Consider the following 20437-nt stretch of genomic DNA (forward strand, 5'->3'; position numbering starts at 1 on the left):
CAGGGAGACGCCAGGGACGGAAGTAATAAAGCGTTTAATGCAGCTACTGCAAGAGGGAGCCCATTTATTGTTTGATTTTTCTTAAATAAAGATTTGACTTAGCACGAATGACCGAAATGGTAAAAATATAGCTAAGGCTTCATGCTGTGAAAAAGTTATGGACCCCCTGTGTATCCAGAGCACGTGAATGATAAGACCTGTTGGATGCACACACGCATGGTTGAGCAGACGGCGCTGAAGTTAGCTTCCGATTCGTCGCGTCCTAGTCGGCAGTTCAGAGGCAGATCCATCATGCTGAGTGACTGTTGCTCCAACGATTGTCCATTTTTTTGCAGCTCTTATTGATTTGAAGACATTTTAAACAGTTTGGGGAACACAGTAACTCTGTCTGACAGCCACTGGATTTGTGAAACTTTTATTCTATTTGTGAAAACACAAGGAAAAAACATTTCCCTTATAACCTACATTGGACCAGGTCCAGATCAAAAACCAATACAATTTCAAGTCTGGGCCAGATTGTCCCAAAGATTCATTTAAACGTTTTCAGATTTGTGAAATCTGAAAATTCTACTTTTCTAAAGCCGACTTGCTGATCAGCTTGACTGCGTATAAATATGATATACCTTCATCTAAACAGCTTTAAAAACAAAAACCTGATCGTACATGCGATCCAAAGATTACAAATTCCCTATGTGTGCATCTTTATCGGGACAATCAAACTAATAGCTGTTAGGCAATTATAGCCAATACATTAATTACAGTGGCAATAGGGACCAATCTATCTGTGTATACGTTTATGCCAAAAAAACTTACCAAGTCATTTAATAGTACTTGTAACTTCTAGTAACCCACTGTGACAATTTCAAATAGACAACAAAGGTGCAATGACAAACCCCTGTTGCCAGGCAAAACCAGCCATTGGCGTGTCCATGTTCAGGTAATACCAGACATCAGTACAATAACAGTGTTGATGAAGTTGGTGTATGAAATAGAGTTGACCACCTGTTGTTAAATCAACAAAATTGCAACATTTGTGCCAGACAGACCGTTTTAACCAATTCTTAAATATAAAAACTTACTAATACAATATACAATAATGAAAGAGATATGGATCAATAAAGGGTTGCCCCATAAAATGTTTTATTCTCTGAAATATTTAGCACAGTGTCAGCCTTGGTCATGAAAGCATAAGGATTTCTATAATAAGCATGATGATGTCTGGAGGCCTTTGATCTCATGTGCAGCCAACACCAGGGTGCCTGTAATTAGATTTCAAAGCTATGAGAAGCATTAGCAACCAGGAAACACACTGTTGAAACCCTCAAACACAAAGCCAAGCTTTTATACATGGTCAAACTGTCGCCGTGCTCGCTACTGGGTCTGACTTTTTGCTGCTGACAGGGAAATAATAATCTGGGAGCCAAATAAATAAATTAATCTGGTCCATCGTGGCCCAGTTGGAAGAAAATCAGTGAAATTTACCCCGTCCCCTTTTTCTCTCCACCCATTTTTACAAATAAAATACAGGTTTCACAAATCTGAAACAGTGTTTTAATGAAAGTTTAGCCTCTCTGGGATTACATTTGAGAGTGGGTTAGATGCGGGAAAAAAATGAAATGTTCCTTTTTTGTATTTCCACCAATAGTATACAAGTTTTACAAATCTAAGTGTCTGCCAGGCAGAGTTAATGTGTCAGTTAACATGAAGAAGAGGGTCAAAAAACAGCGGATAATCGGCAGAAAAAGTCTCTCAGCCTGATGGATTTTCCCTTAACTGCCAAATAGGAAGCTACGAGGCGGAAGCTAACTTCAGCGTCGTGTAGACAAGCTGGTCGGCGCTTATTCATAAACAGTGAAATATGAAAGCCAGGGAATTTCAGGCCTTGGCTTTCCGCACCTGGCTGCTTAATGATCCGTGAGGGAGGTGTAACACGTTTACACGAACAGCACCAGCATTTACACTTTGTAAAAGTCTTATATTATAGCAGGTGCGCGCTCTGAACTGAACTAGCTGGAACGCGCCCCCTTGTGTCCAGTGATGGTAGTGGGGGCTTAACAGCGATATCGAAAAACTTTCTTCTTCCACTGCGGCCCAGTTCAAGCTCCACTGAACACAGTATGGCGTTGGATTTTTCTGTCTGCGGTGTAATCGGACCGTGACCTGCTTTTAAGCGCATCTGACCCGTGTCCAACTCGCAGTGAGCCAAATCAAACTATCTCACCTGTTCACGTTGTTCCGCCTGTCTTGGTTTAATCATCATTGCTGCGACATGTTTTCTTTCCCTCGCATGTGTGCGCTTTCAAACCCGCTCATCCGGCGTTTTTATCCTTTTTCTAACCTACACACTTTACCAAATGTGTCCTGATGATGACCCTTTAAGATGCTAATCCAGTAATTGTTGCAGCGTTGCATTGGTGCCAAACTTTGTTGTCAGGATGGGGGAGTTTTTGAAACCCAGATTGGAGTTGATCCACTCCAGTTTGTTTTGCTGGTGTTGGCTAAACTACAGACAACACTCCGATATCAGCAGATGTCCAAGAAATGTTGGAATCCTCCAGATTCCCCTCAGAGCTGGACACTGACAGTAGTTTTTTGTCACGTTGTGGGAGTTTTTGCGTCTTTTATACTCATTTCACATGTTCATTGTGACTATTTTGAACCATCCTGAGGCCTTTGTTGGGGCTTTTCCGTGTCTCCCCACAGTAATATTTATGACTGTGGTTGTTTTGAATGTTTTTACTGGTGCGTCTTTGTGTCTCTGTGGTTGCTTTTGTATCTTTGGAGGTCTTTCCTCTCTTAATTGTAATTTAGCTTTTCTTTGTAATCAGTGTCTGTGGTCTCATTATGTGTGTTTGGAAATGTCTGTCCTATTTGGGGGGTTATTGTGGCTGTTCAGCTATTTCAATGTTTATTTTACTCATTTTTGTCATCATTTTACTTTTCTCTGTTGTCGGTCTCTGCTGATCCATTTTTAGTGTCTGCTGTTACTGTCTTGTTTTTGCATTTTTGTGGAAATTTCTTAAAGACACCTCTTTTAGATTATGTTGTATGGCTTTGTACTGTTTGTTTGTTCTCTTTACTTGGTGTCCATAGCAGACAGTTTTAATATAGAAACTTCAAAATAGTTGTCTATCTTTTGGCTTGTGGCACTGGAAAAAACTTACACCTGTAAACCGTTTTCTCACACCATCACTGACAGTGGATAAATGATGGATTAGTTAATTACATGCTGAGGCAGCTCAGTAGGATGGGGAGGGAAAAAAGTAGGCTAAATGATGTGAGAGTATTTAAGACATGTAGTGCAATTTCTGAGGAATTTTCTGACAGAAGGTGGCCCCCACTGTAAAGAATCGGACGATAGTTTAATTCATCGTATCAAGTTTGAACTTGTCAAATTCTTTAGTAACAGTTGAGCACTTTGGCAAATTAAGTGAATTCTTCAGACTGTTTGTGCCTGCAGGAAAATAGTTGTCCAGACAACTCGGCACAACCCATTTATGACAATCATTTCACTAATTTGGCTGAACAGGTCTCAGTTTAAAATTACAGAGTAATTCTTTGGCACTATTTTCACTGTAGTAAAGTTTAACCTCTACGGCAGGTGTTGAACAAACAGTCCCAGTTTGATTGTGATGTCACTCCATGACTAATTATTTTATGGAAATAATAAAGACGAATGCATAGTTGACCCTAAAAGGAAACAGATGTGAGGAATTTGAGCTGATTTTATCACTTTAAACTGTAAAATGAAAGTGTTCATAACACCTGCAGTGTCACTTTACAACCGTAAGGTGGCAGTACACCGAGTTCTCAACTTTATGAAGACTCCCCCGGAAGTGGAAGCGTGAGACTTCCTGTTTGGCGCTAAAGCGTGTTCTGGTTTGCTAAGTGCAAACGTTATAGTGACGAAAAGTTATACGTTTTTACCTCTTCATCGACACCGATATATAGAACAGAGATGGTGAGAGTATTGTATTGAAATTATTTCGTATTTTTTCGCCGTCTATATATTTGTTTAATCAATTAACACCGACATGTTCAAGTACTTTTGGTGGTTAGCGTTAGCTACGATAGCTTTCCATCGATTGTGTACGCGAATGAATGAATGCGACACATTCTCAAATAATGTATTAACTTGTATAGTATAGCTGCAAGATTTTTGTTAAAGTATGTTAATGCACTTTCCTAGAGGATGTAGTAGTTTTAAATCGTGATGTCGCATAGTTTATCGTCAACTGATTTGTACGAAAAAAAACACATTACCGAATGAATAAAACTTTAATTCATCTTTCTTAATGATAATGATGATCCTAGCGTTAAAGGTATATATAATCTTTTTTTTGTCAGATTGTAGGTGTAAATCAATCATGGAAGGGTTTATATATGCAAACCTTTTTGAAAAATGATAGATTAGTTTGTCCGAATTACTACTAAAATATTCCAGGCATATGGGTCAAATATTACCATCCAGTATACACGGCTTTTATCTAATCAAACTGATACATTTATGCATATAAATACATTTATCCACTCTTTACTCTACAGAGTTTACCGTTGAACCCCAAACCATTCCTGAATGGCCTGACAGGCAAACCAGTGATGGTGAAACTAAAGTGGGGAATGGAGTACAAGGGCTACCTGGTGTCTGTGGACGGCTACATGAACATGCAGGTAAGTAAAGTGACACAATTAATAAATTCTACTTTACACTACTGTTTTGTGCTTTTTCAAGTTGGTGCTGTTGAATCATTCATAAATCCAACTGTGCCATCTCCTTGTTATTTCCTAAACACTTTCAACATTTGGCCTTTTAACATATTGGATGCAAAGTATTCATGTTTAGACATTAAACAATCAGGTTTGATGAGAATTAGAGCTTTCTCTCTGTGCATACATTGTTTTTTTGTTTTTGTTTTTTTAAAACTGTTTTACACCACAAGCGTTTACTCTGTCCACGCTGGCTGAAGGTCCTCGGCGTTTCGGCTCATCTCTTCTCATCGACTCCTTTAAATTGCTGATAGACTAAAATTTGCTAAAATTAGTGTTGGCAAATAAGTAAGGTTCTTTCATTCACTTGTAACCAACAGAGTCACTAAAGTGATTGGTTATATTATGGAGAAACCAGTTTTAGGGCATCCACCCATTACATATACTCTCATGGGGGTTAGTTGTTGACCTGTACGTACGTGTTTCCATGACAGCTGGCAAACACGGAGGAATTTGTGGACGGAGCACTGGCAGGGCATCTCGGTGAAGTTCTGATCAGGTCGGTATCTTTATTCCCTCTTCAAATAGGTATAAAGCAGGGTGTTTAAAATAAAAGCATGTCATTGTTGCACTATAGATTAATGGTGCCAAGAATATTGATACTGTATAGATTAACTGCGTGAACCAGTTAGTATAATTACATCTTTTCCAAGCATTGGTAGAAGTAGAATCGACCCTGTAGTGTGCAGCGTCTTGTGTTAATTCCATTGTTGTGGTGTTTTTGGTCCTCACAGGTGCAATAATGTTTTGTACATCAGAGGTGTAGAAGAAGAGGAAGAAGATGGAGAGATGAGAGAGTGACGAAGAGTCTGTTGCTCTTTTTTGCTATAGTTGAGTTCACTTGTTTGTGTTTTCACCATGTGAAATGAATGGATGCTTGTTTTTTTTTCTTATGATTTTAATTTTTCTTTTTGTATGCAAGATCAATCTTCCTTTGTAACATTGTGATACAGACACAATAAAAACATTTCTTAAGCCTGTTGTGTTCAGTTTATTTTCTATATGTGGATTTTATTTAAATTTTGTTTCTTTTTCTTTGACTTTTCCTGGTGTCACATGACTGACTGGAGACTTCTGTGTCTGGCTTTACAGATGTGTGATGAGTGAAACTTTTATGCACTGTTGCAGCCGTACGGTCCTCTGAGTCAATCTTTGGTTAAATTTTGGCTACATCTCTGTTGCGCCCCCCCCCCCCCCCCCCCTTTGTGCACTTTGAACTCTTGTACAAATAATTGCCCCCTTCACTAAAACCTCTTTAAAGCGCAGAGAGCAAAGCGTGAGCGCCGTCATTTGAGAATGTCCAGTAATCACAGGCTGCTGGTGGAAAACGCCGACCAGGTGGTTGTGATCTGCAACCATGGAGAGAAGTTTCTGACTAAAGAGGGGATGAAAAACCTGAGCGTGATCCAGAACGCCAGCGTTGTTATTGGAAGGTAGGAGCCAAAGATGGCTGAAATCAGTTAAATTCAAATTCTCTGTATTAATAATACAATATAAGATAACGTATACCATTGTTTATACGTTTATAAACATTGATTGTTTATGTGGACTTCTGTTTAGAATTTGCATGTTTGTATTAAAACCACGAGTCGTTTGTTACTCCATGTTGCAAATATGTCGCCCTCTGCTGGCTGTATACAGGCATTACATCTGATTCCGGTAACCATTTCTATACTTTATTTGTGGGGATTCTAGAGAAACATAATGAAAAATAAATGCTGTTGCTGTTATCAATATGTTGTGAGTGTTAAAGTTCTTAATTTCTTCATCCAGAGATGGGCTGATTGAAGCTGTGGGGCCGTCTAAAGCCATCAGTCTCCAGTATTCAGGAGCCTCCTTTGATAAGGTCATCGATGCTAAAGGGATGTGTGTTCTGCCTGGTCAGTATCTATTTTCTTAATTTTTTTGGGGGGGTGGGGGGATCTGAGATCTGTCATCAGCTCTTTGTTGTTGCAGGGTTGGTTGATGCCCACACCCATCCGGTCTGGGCTGGAGACAGGGTGCATGAATTTGCAATGAAGGTAACTGTTGTGTTGTTTTTCCCCTAAAAGTAAAATATGAGAGAAAATAAACTTGTTGCATAGCTGGCAGGTGCCACCTACATGGATGTGCACCGCGCCGGTGGAGGGATTCACTTCACGGTGGAGCACACTCGCGCCGCGGCGGCCTCGGAGCTGCTCGGCTCCCTCGCCAGCAGGTTGGCCCGGATGCTCAGAGCAGGCACGACCCTGGTAGAGTGTAAGAGCGGCTACGGCCTGGAGCTGCAGACCGAGGTGAAGATGCTGGAGGTGATCGAGAAGGCCAGGCGCAGCCTGCCCATCAATATCTCCTCAACCTACTGCGGAGCTCACGCTGTGCCCAAGTACGATCCTCAGTCGCGCCACATCTCTGCCTCGCAGACGCCCTTTAAAGCTTTTTATTTTATTTTTTTCCAGAGGGAAGACGGTTGCAGAGGCCACTGAGGACATCCTGCAGGTCCAGCTGCCGCGGCTGAAAGAGCTGATGTCCGCCGGGACCCTCAGGGTTGACAACATCGACGTCTTCTGCGAGCAGGGGGTGTTCGACCTGGACGCCACGCGCTCCATCCTGCAGGCGGGCAAGGAGCTGGGTCTCAACATTAACTTCCACGGAGATGAGCTCCATCCCATGAACTCTGCTCAGGTACCCTCTTAATCCTCAAAACTTCTATTTGTCAACACCAACTAGCAAACATTTATCTGCAGGAGTCTGAGGACCCTTTTAACAGCTATTTTAAATGACCAATAATGGATAAAAGATTCACCACCCAGTGAATTTTTAGAGCAATCCGTTTGTCGGGTCCTATGATACTTGACCAGAGGGGTGGAATAAAAAGTCTGGCTTAAAACAGAAATAGTGATGGAAAGCAGCAATCGGTGAGCACAGGATAAATCTGTTTAGTGATTAAATGGTTGCAACAAGTCCACAACTTCATTGAGCATTATCTGAGCAACTGTCCACGTAATGAGCTGTATAATTTATCTAGTTGGTTAAAGTGATTCAGGTTTTGACATTCCGCATGTGTTCTCAGTTGGGTGCTGAGCTTGGAGCTTTAGCCATCAGTCACCTGGAGGAGGTCACAGATGAGGGAATTGCTGCCATGGCAACGGCCGGGACTGCCGCCGTCCTCCTGCCCACTACAGCTTATATCCTACGGTACGTTACCAGTGACACTTTTTAATGTATTTGATTAACACGTATCCGTCTTTCTGTCCGTCCAGGCTGCCGCAGCCCCGAGCCAGGGCCATGCTGGACGCCGGCGTCATCGTCGCCCTCGGCAGTGACTTCAACCCCAATGCCTTCTGCTGTTCCATGGTAAGACAGGTGCATGATGGGTAGCGCCGTTCCACTCCCTGATGCGTCCACGTTCCCCTCTCAGCCCATCGTCATGCACCTGGCCTGCGTCAACATGAGGATGACCATGTCGGAGGCTCTGGCCGCCGCCACCATCAACGCCGCCTACGCCCTCGGCCGCTCCGACACCCACGGCTCGCTGGAGGTCGGCAAGCATGGAGACTTGCTCGTCCTCAACAACAGTCGGTGAGCCCACACACAAATGTGTACAAAATATTTTATTCAGTACCAGCTACAGAATACAGAGCTAAAGCGTACGTGTACAGACGGTGTAGCTGACCTACAATATTGTCCCTCATCATTCATAAGCAGCCTGTTAAACAGGTGTTCAGCATTTCTGAAGTTTTGTCTGACCTGTTCCTGGCAGATGGGAGCATTTGATCTACCAGCTGGGAGGACATCGGGAGCTAATCCGCCATGTCGTCATTAAAGGAAACGTGATTAACACTGACCAGACGATGCCGTTATAAATACACGCGTGTACACTGGTTGGCCTTTAAAATAAACACGTGGCTATTCTAAACAAAGCTAATATATTTGGTAAGATCCCCCCATGTCGATCTTCAGGCTTCATACTTCTTTCCTGTTCTGTGGATCTGCTGGTAAAGAGTCATGGAGAACGCCATACCGAGAAGCTGGGAACACAGACGTCCAACTTGAGTCATGTGACTGGCCAAGTGCATGCTGTAGAAACTAACTGTACCTACCTGTATGACCAGCACGCACATGGCGATGGTCCCCAGGAGGTGTTTGTTGTCATCCAGCCAACCCTCCACTTTCTCATAACAACCCTAAGAAGAAAAAGACAAATCAGTTTTCCTTAGATAATTATTTGGACTTCCTGTAATCGAGTCAGACGCAGGAAATGGCAGATGTTTCTGGCGTCTACATCAAGCGCTGCCGTCATAGCTGATAAACTAGCATACGTAGCTTTAAACAGATTCTCTTTGCTCTCTTCTGTTGACTGACCCGAGTCCAGAAGGTGTTGGATGCGTTGCGCCCGCAGCCCTGGAAAAAGTGCTGACAGCAGCGGTCGGGAACCACGTTCTCGTGCAGCGCGGCGTACCAGTCACGGTGGTCCGTCACGCCGCAACAGCGCCACTGGTGGAAGCAGGAAATATGATATATATTTGTAAAGAATAATGATCAGGTTTCTACCAACTTGGGTTGTTTACCTCTCCCTGGATGGTGTTCCATGCATCCTTCAGGCCAGCGTTATTGTCTGTGGCGTACAGCACCAACCCTTCCCTTAGGTCCCGACGTGCATTTTCACTCACCTGCACACACGTGAAGAAATGGATTATGGGATACGTGTGCAGTGTCACCCAGAAGTCCAGATTGACAAAATGATTTAAACATTTTAATTTAAAAATCTCTTACCTTGTCTGTGTAGACAAAGAAGAGGATGAGGAGAATAAGTTCAGCCAACAGGATGATCAACAGAACAATGAAAAACTAGAAGAAAAAACACAGTACAGTTTTACCATAAATGCGATTGAGGCATTATGGGAAATGTAGTGCACTCACGCTCAGCAGAAGGCACTTATTCTCCTTAATGGCACCCAGGCAACCCAAAAAGCCTGTCACCATGACAATGCTGCCAAGGGTGATGATGAGATTGGCGGCAGAGAGCGACGGGAAGGAGGGCGAGAGGGTGGCGAAGCTGCCCTGAGACACGGAGAGCCACAGGCCTACGCCCAACAACCCGCAGCCGCCCAGCTGAAACACAGGAAGAATTGCATTTGAATTCACTGACGAGGCAATTATCAGACAAAGTGTGTTTGTGTGTGTGTACCCAGAAGAGCAGGTTGAAGAGGAAGAGCATGTATTTGATGCAGCAGATGCATCCACGAGCCATGACTGAATCAACAAAGACTGCAAGAAACAAGATCGGACAAAATAAATATTTCAAAAGAAGTCTGGTATTAAAGTATGTAATACCTTCAGAGGGCAGTAAAGAATACAGTATGGGCAGCATTATAGCTCAAATCTTTACTTCACCTAAAATTTCATAATTAGTAATAATTATAAAAGTAGGTTTTGATTTCTAATAAATACATCGAAAAAAAGCGACCTCTAATGGTCCGACTGGAAATTGAAAACCACGGTGGTTGTGATATCTAATATCTAAAAAAAAAAACAACATAAAATATGTTTGTACAGAAAAATGTTTGTACAGAATTATATTAAGAGGCGATACTAGAATTTGCCCCCTGTGACTATAATCTGTAGGAATTAATCAAAGTTCTGCGTCATAATTTTTAACGCTGATCTTAAACTGTCGACATCGCCATCTGGTGGACACACGCAATTCTACAGGCGCCTTGAAAACCACAGCGTGACGGATAAAATTGTGATAAGGCACCGAGTCTGCTTTGGAATAAAAAAATAAATCACACATACTTACTGGATGAAGAGGATAAATGGCACAATGGAGACACTTGAGGAGACCCTGTAAGACAAAAAATATGGCGTCAAATAAAAATTGACAAAAAATATTCTGAACCATTTCAAACGAAAGGAGGAAAAAAAATTAAACTTGATACAAAGATTACCACACAATACTTTTTTTTTATACGAATCAATAAACATGTTAAGATTACGTCAACATACCGATTAATGAGCGCTGAAACAATCCAATCTTTTTTTTTCCTCGACAAGAATGAAAAGGAAATTAACACAAAGCTCCAGCCCAACTAAAGATAGACTAAACTAAAGATAAGTATCAGATTTAAAAAAGAAATAAAAAAAAATCTCTTCGGGACAATTATGTGTAAAAGTTAATGAAACCTAATAAAAAGTGCTTAATTGTTTTTTTTCCAAGTAATTGTTAAGGCCTACATAAAGCTTCAGGTCCCGGTAAAAGATTCAAGCGGTGAAGAATAAACCCGATGAATTTAAAGATTTAAAGATGCCAGCGTTCATCAAAGATACATTTGTAACTTCACAAAGATTTTATTTCTAAATGTAAAGTTCGTCGTCCGTGACGTCACAAACTTCAGTTTGCGGTTTTTCCACCAACTTTAAAGTTAAAAATAGTCAAAAGCGGTTGGAGGTCGCTGATAAATCCCAAGTTTTTTAACGCTGCCGTCGGATAAAACCGTCGCGTTTGTCTGCAGGGGGCAAATGTGAGCGTTGCGTTGCTCGGGTCCTGATTGTTTTCATGTCCATGCTCTCGGAAATGAGCCGCGGACGAACATTTTCCTACCGTCGGTCCTCTGGAGCTCCTCTCCCCGGGAAGCGTGTCGAATTCCTGCTGCAGAAAGTTTCACATCACGGCTCCTGATGCGCAGCACCGGGAGGAAGGAAGGCAAAAAGGGGACTTTTGCTCCTGCTAATTTGTCGTTTGAAGTTTAGTCGACGGCCGGAGGAGATGAAGAGGAGGAGGAGGAAGAGGGGGTCTGGTTCAGGAGGGCGGAGCGGGGGGGGGGGGAGGCGTGACTATCAGGGCAAAGACCCTGGTGTCAGAAAAAAACGATGAGAATAGATCTCATCTTTGTTTTATATGGATGAACCGCGCTGATTCATCCAAACAGACTGAGGTGACCTTTACAAACGACACCTATAACCAACCGTGTGTATATGTGTATACCTATGACTAACTAGTGGTCATCCGCGGTATTGCAGGAAATAGTTCCGCTTGTATGGAGGCCCGACAGGGGAAAAAAACCCATCTCAAAACTCGAAAAAGGAAAATTTATACGAATTATTATTTAGAATCGGGTGATAGATAAGTGTTTATTTCAGTTTTGCTTGTATCCTTTTACTGGACAGTTCCAAATGTTGGTCTTGTTAGATAATAATTGTGATGATCTAAAATACTTAAAGTTCAATTAACATTATTTGTTGTTTTTCCTAATTAAAAATATTCAGTTACAAAGCAATATCAATAAAATATAATTTTATATGAATTATCACGATAATTCTTACTTACCGGCTGTTCAATACTTATACACAAATCCTAACATTAAGTAGAACTTTAATAACAGCGCTTTGAAACATTAATATAAATGTACCGAACTCTGAACAGAAAATTTCAAATAAAAATACAAAACATACAAAAACATTAAAAGCTTTTCTTTCCCTCTCTGGATCAGCCTCGGCATCTTTAAAGCGGCAGTTTGTTTCCTGTTGGGACATACATTTTGCGTTTGCAGGCATTTCCCAGAATGCACTGCGGTCATTAGTGACTCCGACCACTGTGAGGAGATGAAGAGGAGGAGGGCAGCGACGCCGTCAGTGACGTCTCCTTTATCCATCATTGAATCTCCTCTCGGTGACGCTTCATCCCAGGACCCAACGATCGGACTGGGAGGAGTTGAGCAGCACGGACTCGCTGCTCTCCCCCGGTTCGCTCTGAAACGCACGCGTCACACCGCAACACCATCGTAGTGATCAGGTGTTGATCACGGGATTCTACAGTACATGTGTGCCTGCAACCACCTTCACTCAAAAAACACACACCTTGGTGGCGATGGCGCGGAGTTTTCCCAGCAGCGAAGGCTTCTGGGCGTAGACCACATCGTCCTCAGGCTCCTCCCCTTCGGCCAGGGCACAGCTGTCTGCAGCTGGAAGCTCACACTCCTTATTGGCTGACATCACCAGACGCGAGTACTTATACTCCAGCCTTGAAGACAAAGCGAGAGGAAAGTGAAGAAAAGATATATTTTTGTGAACTTATTTGATGTTTGGACTTTTGAGTCAAGTCAAGGAGGTTTGCTCCTCCGGTTCCTCTAACCTTTGGTTCTTCTTCCAGAAGTAGCAGGTGAGGGAGATGAGCAGCACGGCCGCGAAGGCCCCGGCGCCGACCACGATCATCAGCCACAGCGCGATGGCCTCACAGGGGGAGGAGCGCCTGGGGGGCAATGACACGCCTTTGGTGCACACCTTTGGCTCGTTCCACACAAACAGAGTCTCCTGGAAAGAGCCACGGAAGCACAAACATGTCAGTAAACGTCGCGAGAAAGGTCCAAGTCGTGTGTGAAGGAATTATAACTCAAGCAACCCCGAGGCCCTGAAATCAGTAAAATTATTGCAACACAGGAAACAAGATATTTATACAGTTTTGTCTGAATCCGCTATGAAATTCAAAATCCCGCGTGTGTAGATGCTACCTGAATGCCACCCTTGCACGCTCCCTCTATTTCATGATAGTCGTCCTCGCTGCAGCGTGGGCAGGCGGCGGCGCTCTCCCACAAGAAGTAAAACGTGCATCCGTCACAGGTTCCTGCCAGGCAGGAGCTTCCCCCCAAAAAGAGAGAAAACGTTTAAAGATCTCCTGAGGTGGCTGCTGATCTGAGGACTGTTCTGATGCCGCTCACTCACCTGGGCACAGACACGTCTCCTCGATCTGACTTCTCTGGGTTACAGCGAATGGTGATGACTGAACTGCGACCCTGGTCACATGACGCCGTCACCTGCCGTGACCTGAGGGGAAAAAAGGAGTTGTTTTTCTGCACTGGGAACTCAAATTTGGCCGCTTTTTTACTCTACCTGTAGTAGAAGTTGATGTCTGGAACAGCTTTTGGATTGTCAGGAAACAGATGTGGTTTGGCGTTGATGCCGTCCAGGACGGTTTCGACTGTCGCCCCTGGAAACCACGACAGAGTGAGATATCTTGAAATGCAAACCATCTTTGAGTCGCCTACTTCGCTGTTGTCTCACCAATGAAGGTTTCTGCAAGGCTGATGGACTGAGAGGAAATGGACATTCTGAAGCCCCGCCCATCCGCTGGAATGATGGTGGATTGACAGATGTAGCTTTCAACTGAGTTCACAAACTGAGCAGCGTCGCTCCGCTCCTCCTTGTTGGACACGTCAGTGACGTTGTCAGAGCAGATCGCAGCTCTCCTTCCCTGTGGCAATCCAGAAAAGACAATGAGCTGCGTTGCTATGGCGACATGTCTTCCTCTTCCTGTCATTTTTCCCCCTGAAGGCAAACGTCACCTCATGGCCGCACAGGCTGATGTTGAACATATGAAGGTATTTGGTGCCTTTTGAGGTGAAGCTCGGTCCGATGATCAGCGAGGCCACCTCGCTCATGGTGCTGAGGTCAAAGGTTACGGAACGATTGTTCTCTGTGTAGGTGAAAGAGCAGTCGCTGTAGCAAAGCGAGTGGTCCTGAAAAAGAGATAAAAGTGTCAGTCCTACACATGATGCAACACATTTAATGGCTGATTTCCAAACTTGTGTTTGTTTCAGGTCTATAATAACCAAACTGCTGCTACAGTCTGAAGCCCTGACTCAGCACCTTGTTGCTAACGCTTCCAGGCCCACAGGCGACACACGCCTCCTGGCCGTAGATGTGGCGACCTGACAGGTGCGTGTTCGGAGGACACTCCTGGCATCGGTTGGTTTCTCTGTTAATGAAAAACCCAGCAGGGCAGGGAATGCAGGAAGAACCGGCCTGCTGGGAGTTCTGGGGCACCAGGGCGCAGGCCCGACATGACGACGCCACGCCGTCCAGTGCGTTGGTCACGCTGATGGAGTACACCTTCACCATGTCGTCAAAATAAAGGCGCGTCTACAAAAGTGCACAGCACAACGACTGAAGGTACATTCTTTATATATTTTAAGTTGCATTGAAATAAAGTGGCATTAACCCAACTACTTACGTCAGATGCACGGTTCGTCCTCTGGAAGGCCCACGTATACGTGACAGACACGTTCCTGGTGACGCTGTGCGAGAACGACTGTTTGCTTTTGCTGCCTTCCCAAGACTCCACCACTGTAGTGCTCTTACTGTTGACATCCTGTAGGGGGCATCGCAATGACAGTGAGGTGAGGACCGGATGCAGCTGTTACGACTGACACGATCTCTGCTGCTCGCTTCAAACACACAATCACCCACCATCATAAAGTACAGCTCACAGTCGGCGGAGCAGATGGTCTCGAACACAAAGGCGATCTGGCCAAACTCATTACCGCTCAGTCCTGAAAGTGAAGCTGGTACCCTGCCATGGAAACAGAGGCTCAGAGGGAGACGCATCCTCTCAAAATCCCCGTCTCTATCAAGGTTACCTACTTAAATCCAGGCACGTGCAGGGTGAGGATGAGGTAGTCGTTGTCTGTGCTGCCAGCTCCGCTGCGGATGTGGTCACCGGCGACTTCCCACCCTGACAATCAACGGACGGGAAACATCAGGGTCGAATAGGTGACGTTAAGTGGCGCTTATTGAAGCAAAGTCGTCAGGGTACGAATCATCTCACCGTTCATATTGTCACATTTGGAATTGCCCACATTGAAACAGGAAGTCTTCATATTAGAAGGCAGCACGTTCCACCATTTATACTCATAACCCAGCACTGGCTCTGTACCCGCAGGACACGCAGTGCATTCTGGGACGCAAACACAAAGAGCCATATTTAAGCACAACAATGATGTTCCCTCCTCCGTGTTTGCAGGTGTGTGAGCAGATGCTGTTGTCCAGAACATGTCTGTGTCCGTGCACTTTTCTAAGACAGATAAAAATGCTTTGGGGTTGCCAAGGGAACGGTCCAGGGTTACCGTTGGTGCCGTCTGAGTGGGTTCCAGGTGGACACGGAAAACAGGTGGAGTCGTTGCTGTTGTGGTAGCCGGGGTTGCAGGGAGGGCACGGCTCTCTCTGGCCCATGGGAGGCAGCGCCACAGCGCCTGTGGTGTTCTCCACGCAGATTTTAGGCTCCACCCAACGATACAGCACCTGCGTCTGCAAAAGAAACCCCACAGAAGTGATGGATGGAGGTGGATCGGTGAAAGAGAAGAAAGAGAAGTGAACTGACCCTCCCTTCGCTGTCGCATGCCGTGTGGATCTGGAAGTAGTCCTTCTCAGAGCATGGTGGTCTCACCTTACACTCTGCCCATCCCTCACCTGGCAGGGTGGAAAAAAGGGAGAAAAAACTTGCTTCTTTGTCACTTTCCCTTTTGCAGAAGGCAACAATGTGGACTTTCACAGGTTGCAGCTGTCACGCGGCGACATACGTGAGTAATGGTGCTCAGGGCACAGCGTGCAGGAGGACGCCCCCTTAATGGAGAAGGTGTTGCTGGGACACGGTTCGCAGGATGAAGAGCCGGGCGCCGGGCTGAACCCGCCGGGCCTACATGGGAAACACTCAGAAGTGTAGGCCACCCCTAGAGGGAGGAGAACATTTCACCTGTAAAGTATCGTACTGCTCAGACAGAGCGGTTGTGGTTTGGCTGAGTTTACCTTCGATCTGAATGTTCTTCAGCAACACTGGTTTCACCATCTTCCCTCCGACCAGGATACCAGTGGTCCTCCAGTACAGGATGTTTGTACCAGACTTGAGATTCACCTGGAACCGAATAAAACAGGCACACAGGGACAGTGGAGGATCTTCAGGCTTTTATTTTGGCACGTTTCTAGCTGAACATTTGACACATCCCACCGCTGCAATCCAAACACTCCCACTGCAAAATACTCTCTAGGAAAATAGAAACGTTCAAATGAGCGCCGGGATGAGCAACTTTCCATGAGGAAACAGAGACACAGGTGCAGCTAAGATTTTAGGCAAGGCAAGAGATTACATCTCCCTGAGCGAGGACAGAGAAAGATGGTTCATATCGACAAACAGCAAAGACGACGCGGTCGCTCATTCATCAAGGAGGCGGGAGCATTCATTATTATGGTATGAATGTGAGAGAAACCGGAGTCGCTGGTGTGGGCGCTGATCCGAACATCCTCCGATAAAGTTAGTAACAGCCATAATTGCCTCAAGTCAAGTGCACGGTGTGCTCTGGAAGAATAGAATAAATTGTGGTATTTTGAACCCACTGGGGTGCCAGTCTGAGGTGACTGGTGGGCCGGAACTGGCCCGCAGACCACCGGTTGAATAAGCCTGCTTTAGTTTAACAGTCGTGACATCTCAGCAGGAGCAGGTACTCACTGTGTGTGTGTCCCAGCCGCCGTTGCTGGTCACTTTAATCCACTTTTGGTCATCAGTCTGGACCATTTCCTGACACTGCTCATTCTGGACCTTAAAATAGGATCCACATCATTGTATTAACTCTTTAGACAATAATCCAGCATGTTCAGAAGCCAGTCTGTTACGGCATAACATTATGATCGAGCCTCACGTAAAACTCAAAGAAGATGTTGTTGTCGGGGTACTGGTAGGTGAAGGAGACGGAGCCTTGTTTTTCCAAATGGACGGCGTAAACCAGTGACACTGTGCATTCGTCCCGATTAGACTCCAGATACACACCCTGAGGCGTCCATGAGGAGCTGCAACGCAAACAGAGGACAGCGTAAACACAGATGTTTGCCAGTTTCCATGATTCTGAGGTGAGCTGTGTGTGTTGATGTCACCTGTTGCAGGCCTGAACATCCTCCCCACTTGGGCCTGGGTCCAGGAAGCTGGCCAGATTGATGAAACCTGCAGGGATGACGTCCCATTGGTCGAAACGAAGGCTGCTGCCCAACGAGTAGGACCCGGCCTCGCATGGCGTGCAGCGCTGACTGTTCATCTCTAAAAACATCCCAGCCGGACAGGAGAAAGCTGCGGGAAAATAGAAGAGCAGTCACATGATGTGGAAACGCACACCCACACACATGCAGATGGTACCTACAGCACTCTGTTCCTCTGGTGGGAGGCGGGAGGTCTAAACAGGAGCCTGGATTCAGAGGAATGGCGACCCTCCATCGGGACCCCGTGCTGTCACACTCTGTGTACTGGTAGTAGTAATCCGTCTGCACAAGAGATATAAAAAAATAAGGAGAATATGCAGAATTGGGGCTTTCAGACAAGTTTACCAATCAAAAAAACAAACAAACTGGACATACTTAAACTGCTAATAAAGCCAAAATGGAAGCTGATAGAAGTATCACGACACACCTGCAGGGCAAATTACTCGGCAAACATGAAACTGGTTTCGTATAAAAGCAAAGGTCGGTCAAAGAGGGGAGGATGGAGCAGTGAGGCCGTGGTGGCGGCTAACCCTGGTCGCCATGACGACCAGCTGCTGGAACAGTATTGGCCCATTAGGAACAGCAGTTCCACTGTAGAGCTGCTTTTGTCTGGTTATGACATGGGTGTTTGCATTGATTGTGAAGAACATTCTGTCCAAAGCAGGTTACGATGAGGCCCCGCAGAAACATCTGCAGCCACCCAGAGGTGGACGTGGGGCTCAAGGATCAAGCGCCAAGAACGCACTTTGGACAAAAAGATCCGATTTGCACTTCTAATTTAACAACTTTATGGGGCTCGAGGTTTGAAAAAAATGCATTTATTGTTCCTTGATAAGAATATGGGGAGAAAACTGAAGCTGCTCACATATAGCTGACCTATAATAGGCCAGTGAGCATTCGTTGCGACGTCCTGACATTTAAGCAGCAGCCAAAAGAAGATGGGAACAATTGCGGAAAATAACTCCGTGTCTACAGCAAAATTCATCAGGTGCTGCAGATAAGGAGCATCTGTACGTGTGCAGAACAGATAAGCTGGTGCCTTTGTGTAACAGCAGAAATGGCCATTGAGCCTGCGCCACCCCCCAGCCTCCCAACACAGACATAAATAAACAAATCATGGATCGCCTCATAAGCGCTCCACCACTTCATTAGCATGTAGCCCAGCAACCGGCAGTGAGAGTAACTGCTGTGTAACAGGGTAAAAGGAGCAGCTACTGTGTTGACGTATACTGACTGAGGGGATAGAGGGAGGTAATGGCATGTACTGCAGTCAGTCAGAAGAGGGCGCCAGCAAGTGAGGAAGATATCACAATGTAAACAATCCATCAAAAAGCAATACATGTACATATATGAAGGTACTCAGCACGATATGACTGTGTCTATAGTCAAACCAATTGTAATTATTCATTTATTCTTTTAAAGATATTTTTTAGATATCTCAAGATATACCTGCTTGAGAGGTCATTTGCTGCTTTGTTTGGAAGGTCAGCAAACCTGTTTTCTTAGCATGGCCACACTAAAGAAACTAAGGGGCGAATTTTAAAAATAATAATAAAAATGATGACACGCACAAAAAGCAAAGCTAATGCTTGAGCATTAGAAATACGTTCCGATATCCTGTTAACTGTACTCAACAATGACTGTCCGGTTCCCTCACATCTTTAGCGGGTAATTCGATTCCAACCGACGCAAAGGAGGCTGCCCAGAAACGGGATGGGAGCCAGCCGACAGCGTCATCTCTTTATGAGCGTGTTTATATTCAACATAAAGCGCACTTTAAGCCGATCAACGTCGGCCGAGCGCGGTGGCGCCGCTGATGCAAAATATTTGTTGATTCAAGATGCTTTCGTTGTCATATTGCGACCACTAAAGCAGGTTGGGATGATTTTTTATTTTGACAGGCAATTGTGAGTCGCTTTATTCTGATAAAGGCACTCCAAAAGAGCGCACTCACCTCATCGCACGGCCGCAGCTCTTTAGCGGACACTGATGGAGCGGTGATGAGCAGCAACAGACAGCGGGAGACGCAGGTGACCCACGCCCGCCCCCGCATCATCACCTCGGATTACAAACACCCGTCTCTCCCCTGTCTGGACCTACAAATATTATATACGATGCCGAAGTCTGTGTGTGTGTGCGCGCGTGTGTGTCGCGGGTTTGTCTGTCCGATGCACCTGTCAAGCTCATAAAACCAACAAGGCAGATTCAATTTCCGTTTTAAGCCTTCAAAATAAATCTCACGATAAACTCATGTGGAAAATATCCATATTTTTCTTTCTAGGCATGTTGTTATACAACAAATTAGCTACATTAGTAAATATTTTTAGTCTTTATTGTCGTTCATCACTGTATAGATTTGTGTTTAATCAGCAATGGATAGTACCTGCTTTTAGTGTGAAAGCACCAACCCCAGCCACGTTTAATGTTTGTAATTTCACTAACGTAAATCGTCTCAGCTAGAGTCTAAATGATTTAATCAAGACCAACGGTTTGAGATTTTAAAAAGCCACAAAGTCACTTAAGGTGAAACCTATATGACAACATGACTTCTCAAAGCAAAACTAGTGCTACATGGTGGATAGTGTTTAAGTAAGTGGTGCAAAATGTCCTTCATCTGCCACTTTTCTTTCGTATATTATTGGCAAAGATCATGATCATTACACAATGGTCAATATTTTCGATGGGAGTTAAAAAAAATACTCGCATCAACACAATAATATGCCAGGCCTTATCAAATAAATGGGTGTATCTAAAAATAAGCCAAATTATATAGCAAGGGTTTATGCTGGCGCTGTACCGTACTTACAATAGAAGGGTTAAAAGATAAGAATACGCTTCATTTGAATATTATATTATGGTGTCGCTCGACTTGTTAAACCAAGTGGAGTAACACTTC

The 20437-nt window shown here is 44.6% G+C and overlaps 4 protein-coding genes and 1 long non-coding RNA gene across 9 annotated transcripts; 2 read left to right on the forward strand and 3 right to left on the reverse strand.

Moving 5' to 3' along the window:
- Positions 1-1108: 1108 nt before the first annotated feature.
- LOC130519191 (uncharacterized) lies at positions 1109-2359 on the reverse strand. The gene is made up of 2 exons (XR_008948241.1): positions 2222-2359; positions 1109-1259 (listed from the first exon to the last, which is right to left on the reverse strand). It is a non-coding gene; the product is annotated as an uncharacterized LOC130519191 (long non-coding RNA).
- Positions 2360-3680: 1321 nt separating this feature from the next.
- snrpf (small nuclear ribonucleoprotein polypeptide F) lies at positions 3681-5745 on the forward strand. Its single transcript, XM_057022381.1, has 4 exons — positions 3681-3961; positions 4546-4671; positions 5202-5266; positions 5502-5745. Exons 1-4 carry the CDS (start codon positions 3959-3961, stop codon positions 5566-5568), a joined length of 261 nt encoding a protein of 86 aa, XP_056878361.1. The 5' UTR covers positions 3681-3958; the 3' UTR covers positions 5569-5745.
- Positions 5746-5950: 205 nt separating this feature from the next.
- amdhd1 (amidohydrolase domain containing 1) lies at positions 5951-10056 on the forward strand. Its single transcript, XM_057022317.1, has 9 exons — positions 5951-6200; positions 6541-6647; positions 6724-6788; positions 6852-7129; positions 7203-7428; positions 7817-7941; positions 8007-8100; positions 8165-8325; positions 8507-10056. The coding sequence occupies exons 1-9, from the start codon at positions 6064-6066 to the stop codon at positions 8607-8609; spliced, it is 1296 nt and encodes a 431-aa protein (XP_056878297.1). The 5' UTR covers positions 5951-6063; the 3' UTR covers positions 8610-10056.
- Positions 8343-11551, reverse strand: LOC130519158 (tetraspanin-9). Of its 5 annotated transcripts, none has more exons than XM_057022348.1 (10): positions 11348-11551; positions 10753-10780; positions 10543-10591; positions 9935-10014; positions 9667-9858; positions 9520-9594; positions 9315-9416; positions 9109-9240; positions 8847-8930; positions 8343-8774 (listed from the first exon to the last, which is right to left on the reverse strand). In XM_057022348.1, exons 4-10 carry the CDS (start codon positions 9995-9997, stop codon positions 8703-8705), a joined length of 720 nt encoding a protein of 239 aa, XP_056878328.1. In that variant the 5' UTR covers positions 9998-10014; positions 10543-10591; positions 10753-10780; positions 11348-11551; the 3' UTR covers positions 8343-8702. The 5 variants fall into 5 exon arrangements, with proteins under 5 accessions (XP_056878328.1, XP_056878325.1, XP_056878327.1 ...); XM_057022345.1 differs by having other exon boundaries at positions 10547-10591; positions 11348-11549; XM_057022347.1 differs by lacking the exon at positions 10753-10780 and having other exon boundaries at positions 11348-11550.
- Positions 11552-11845: 294 nt separating this feature from the next.
- LOC130519105 (endosome/lysosome-associated apoptosis and autophagy regulator family member 2-like) lies at positions 11846-19751 on the reverse strand. The gene is made up of 22 exons (XM_057022250.1): positions 19496-19751; positions 17703-17823; positions 17443-17632; positions 17211-17358; positions 17021-17110; positions 16324-16429; positions 16098-16247; positions 15899-15987; positions 15645-15825; positions 15347-15475; positions 15163-15253; positions 14989-15091; positions 14753-14890; positions 14389-14661; positions 14085-14258; positions 13804-13993; positions 13633-13729; positions 13465-13566; positions 13254-13380; positions 12878-13056; positions 12604-12766; positions 11846-12495 (listed from the first exon to the last, which is right to left on the reverse strand). The coding sequence occupies exons 1-22, from the start codon at positions 19595-19597 to the stop codon at positions 12424-12426; spliced, it is 3015 nt and encodes a 1004-aa protein (XP_056878230.1). The 5' UTR covers positions 19598-19751; the 3' UTR covers positions 11846-12423.
- Between the last annotated feature and the right edge of the window lie 686 nt (positions 19752-20437).

The sequence above is a fragment of the Takifugu flavidus genome, chromosome 22, assembly GCF_003711565.1.
Source record: "Takifugu flavidus isolate HTHZ2018 chromosome 22, ASM371156v2, whole genome shotgun sequence".
Lineage (NCBI taxonomy): Eukaryota > Metazoa > Chordata > Actinopteri > Tetraodontiformes > Tetraodontidae > Takifugu > Takifugu flavidus.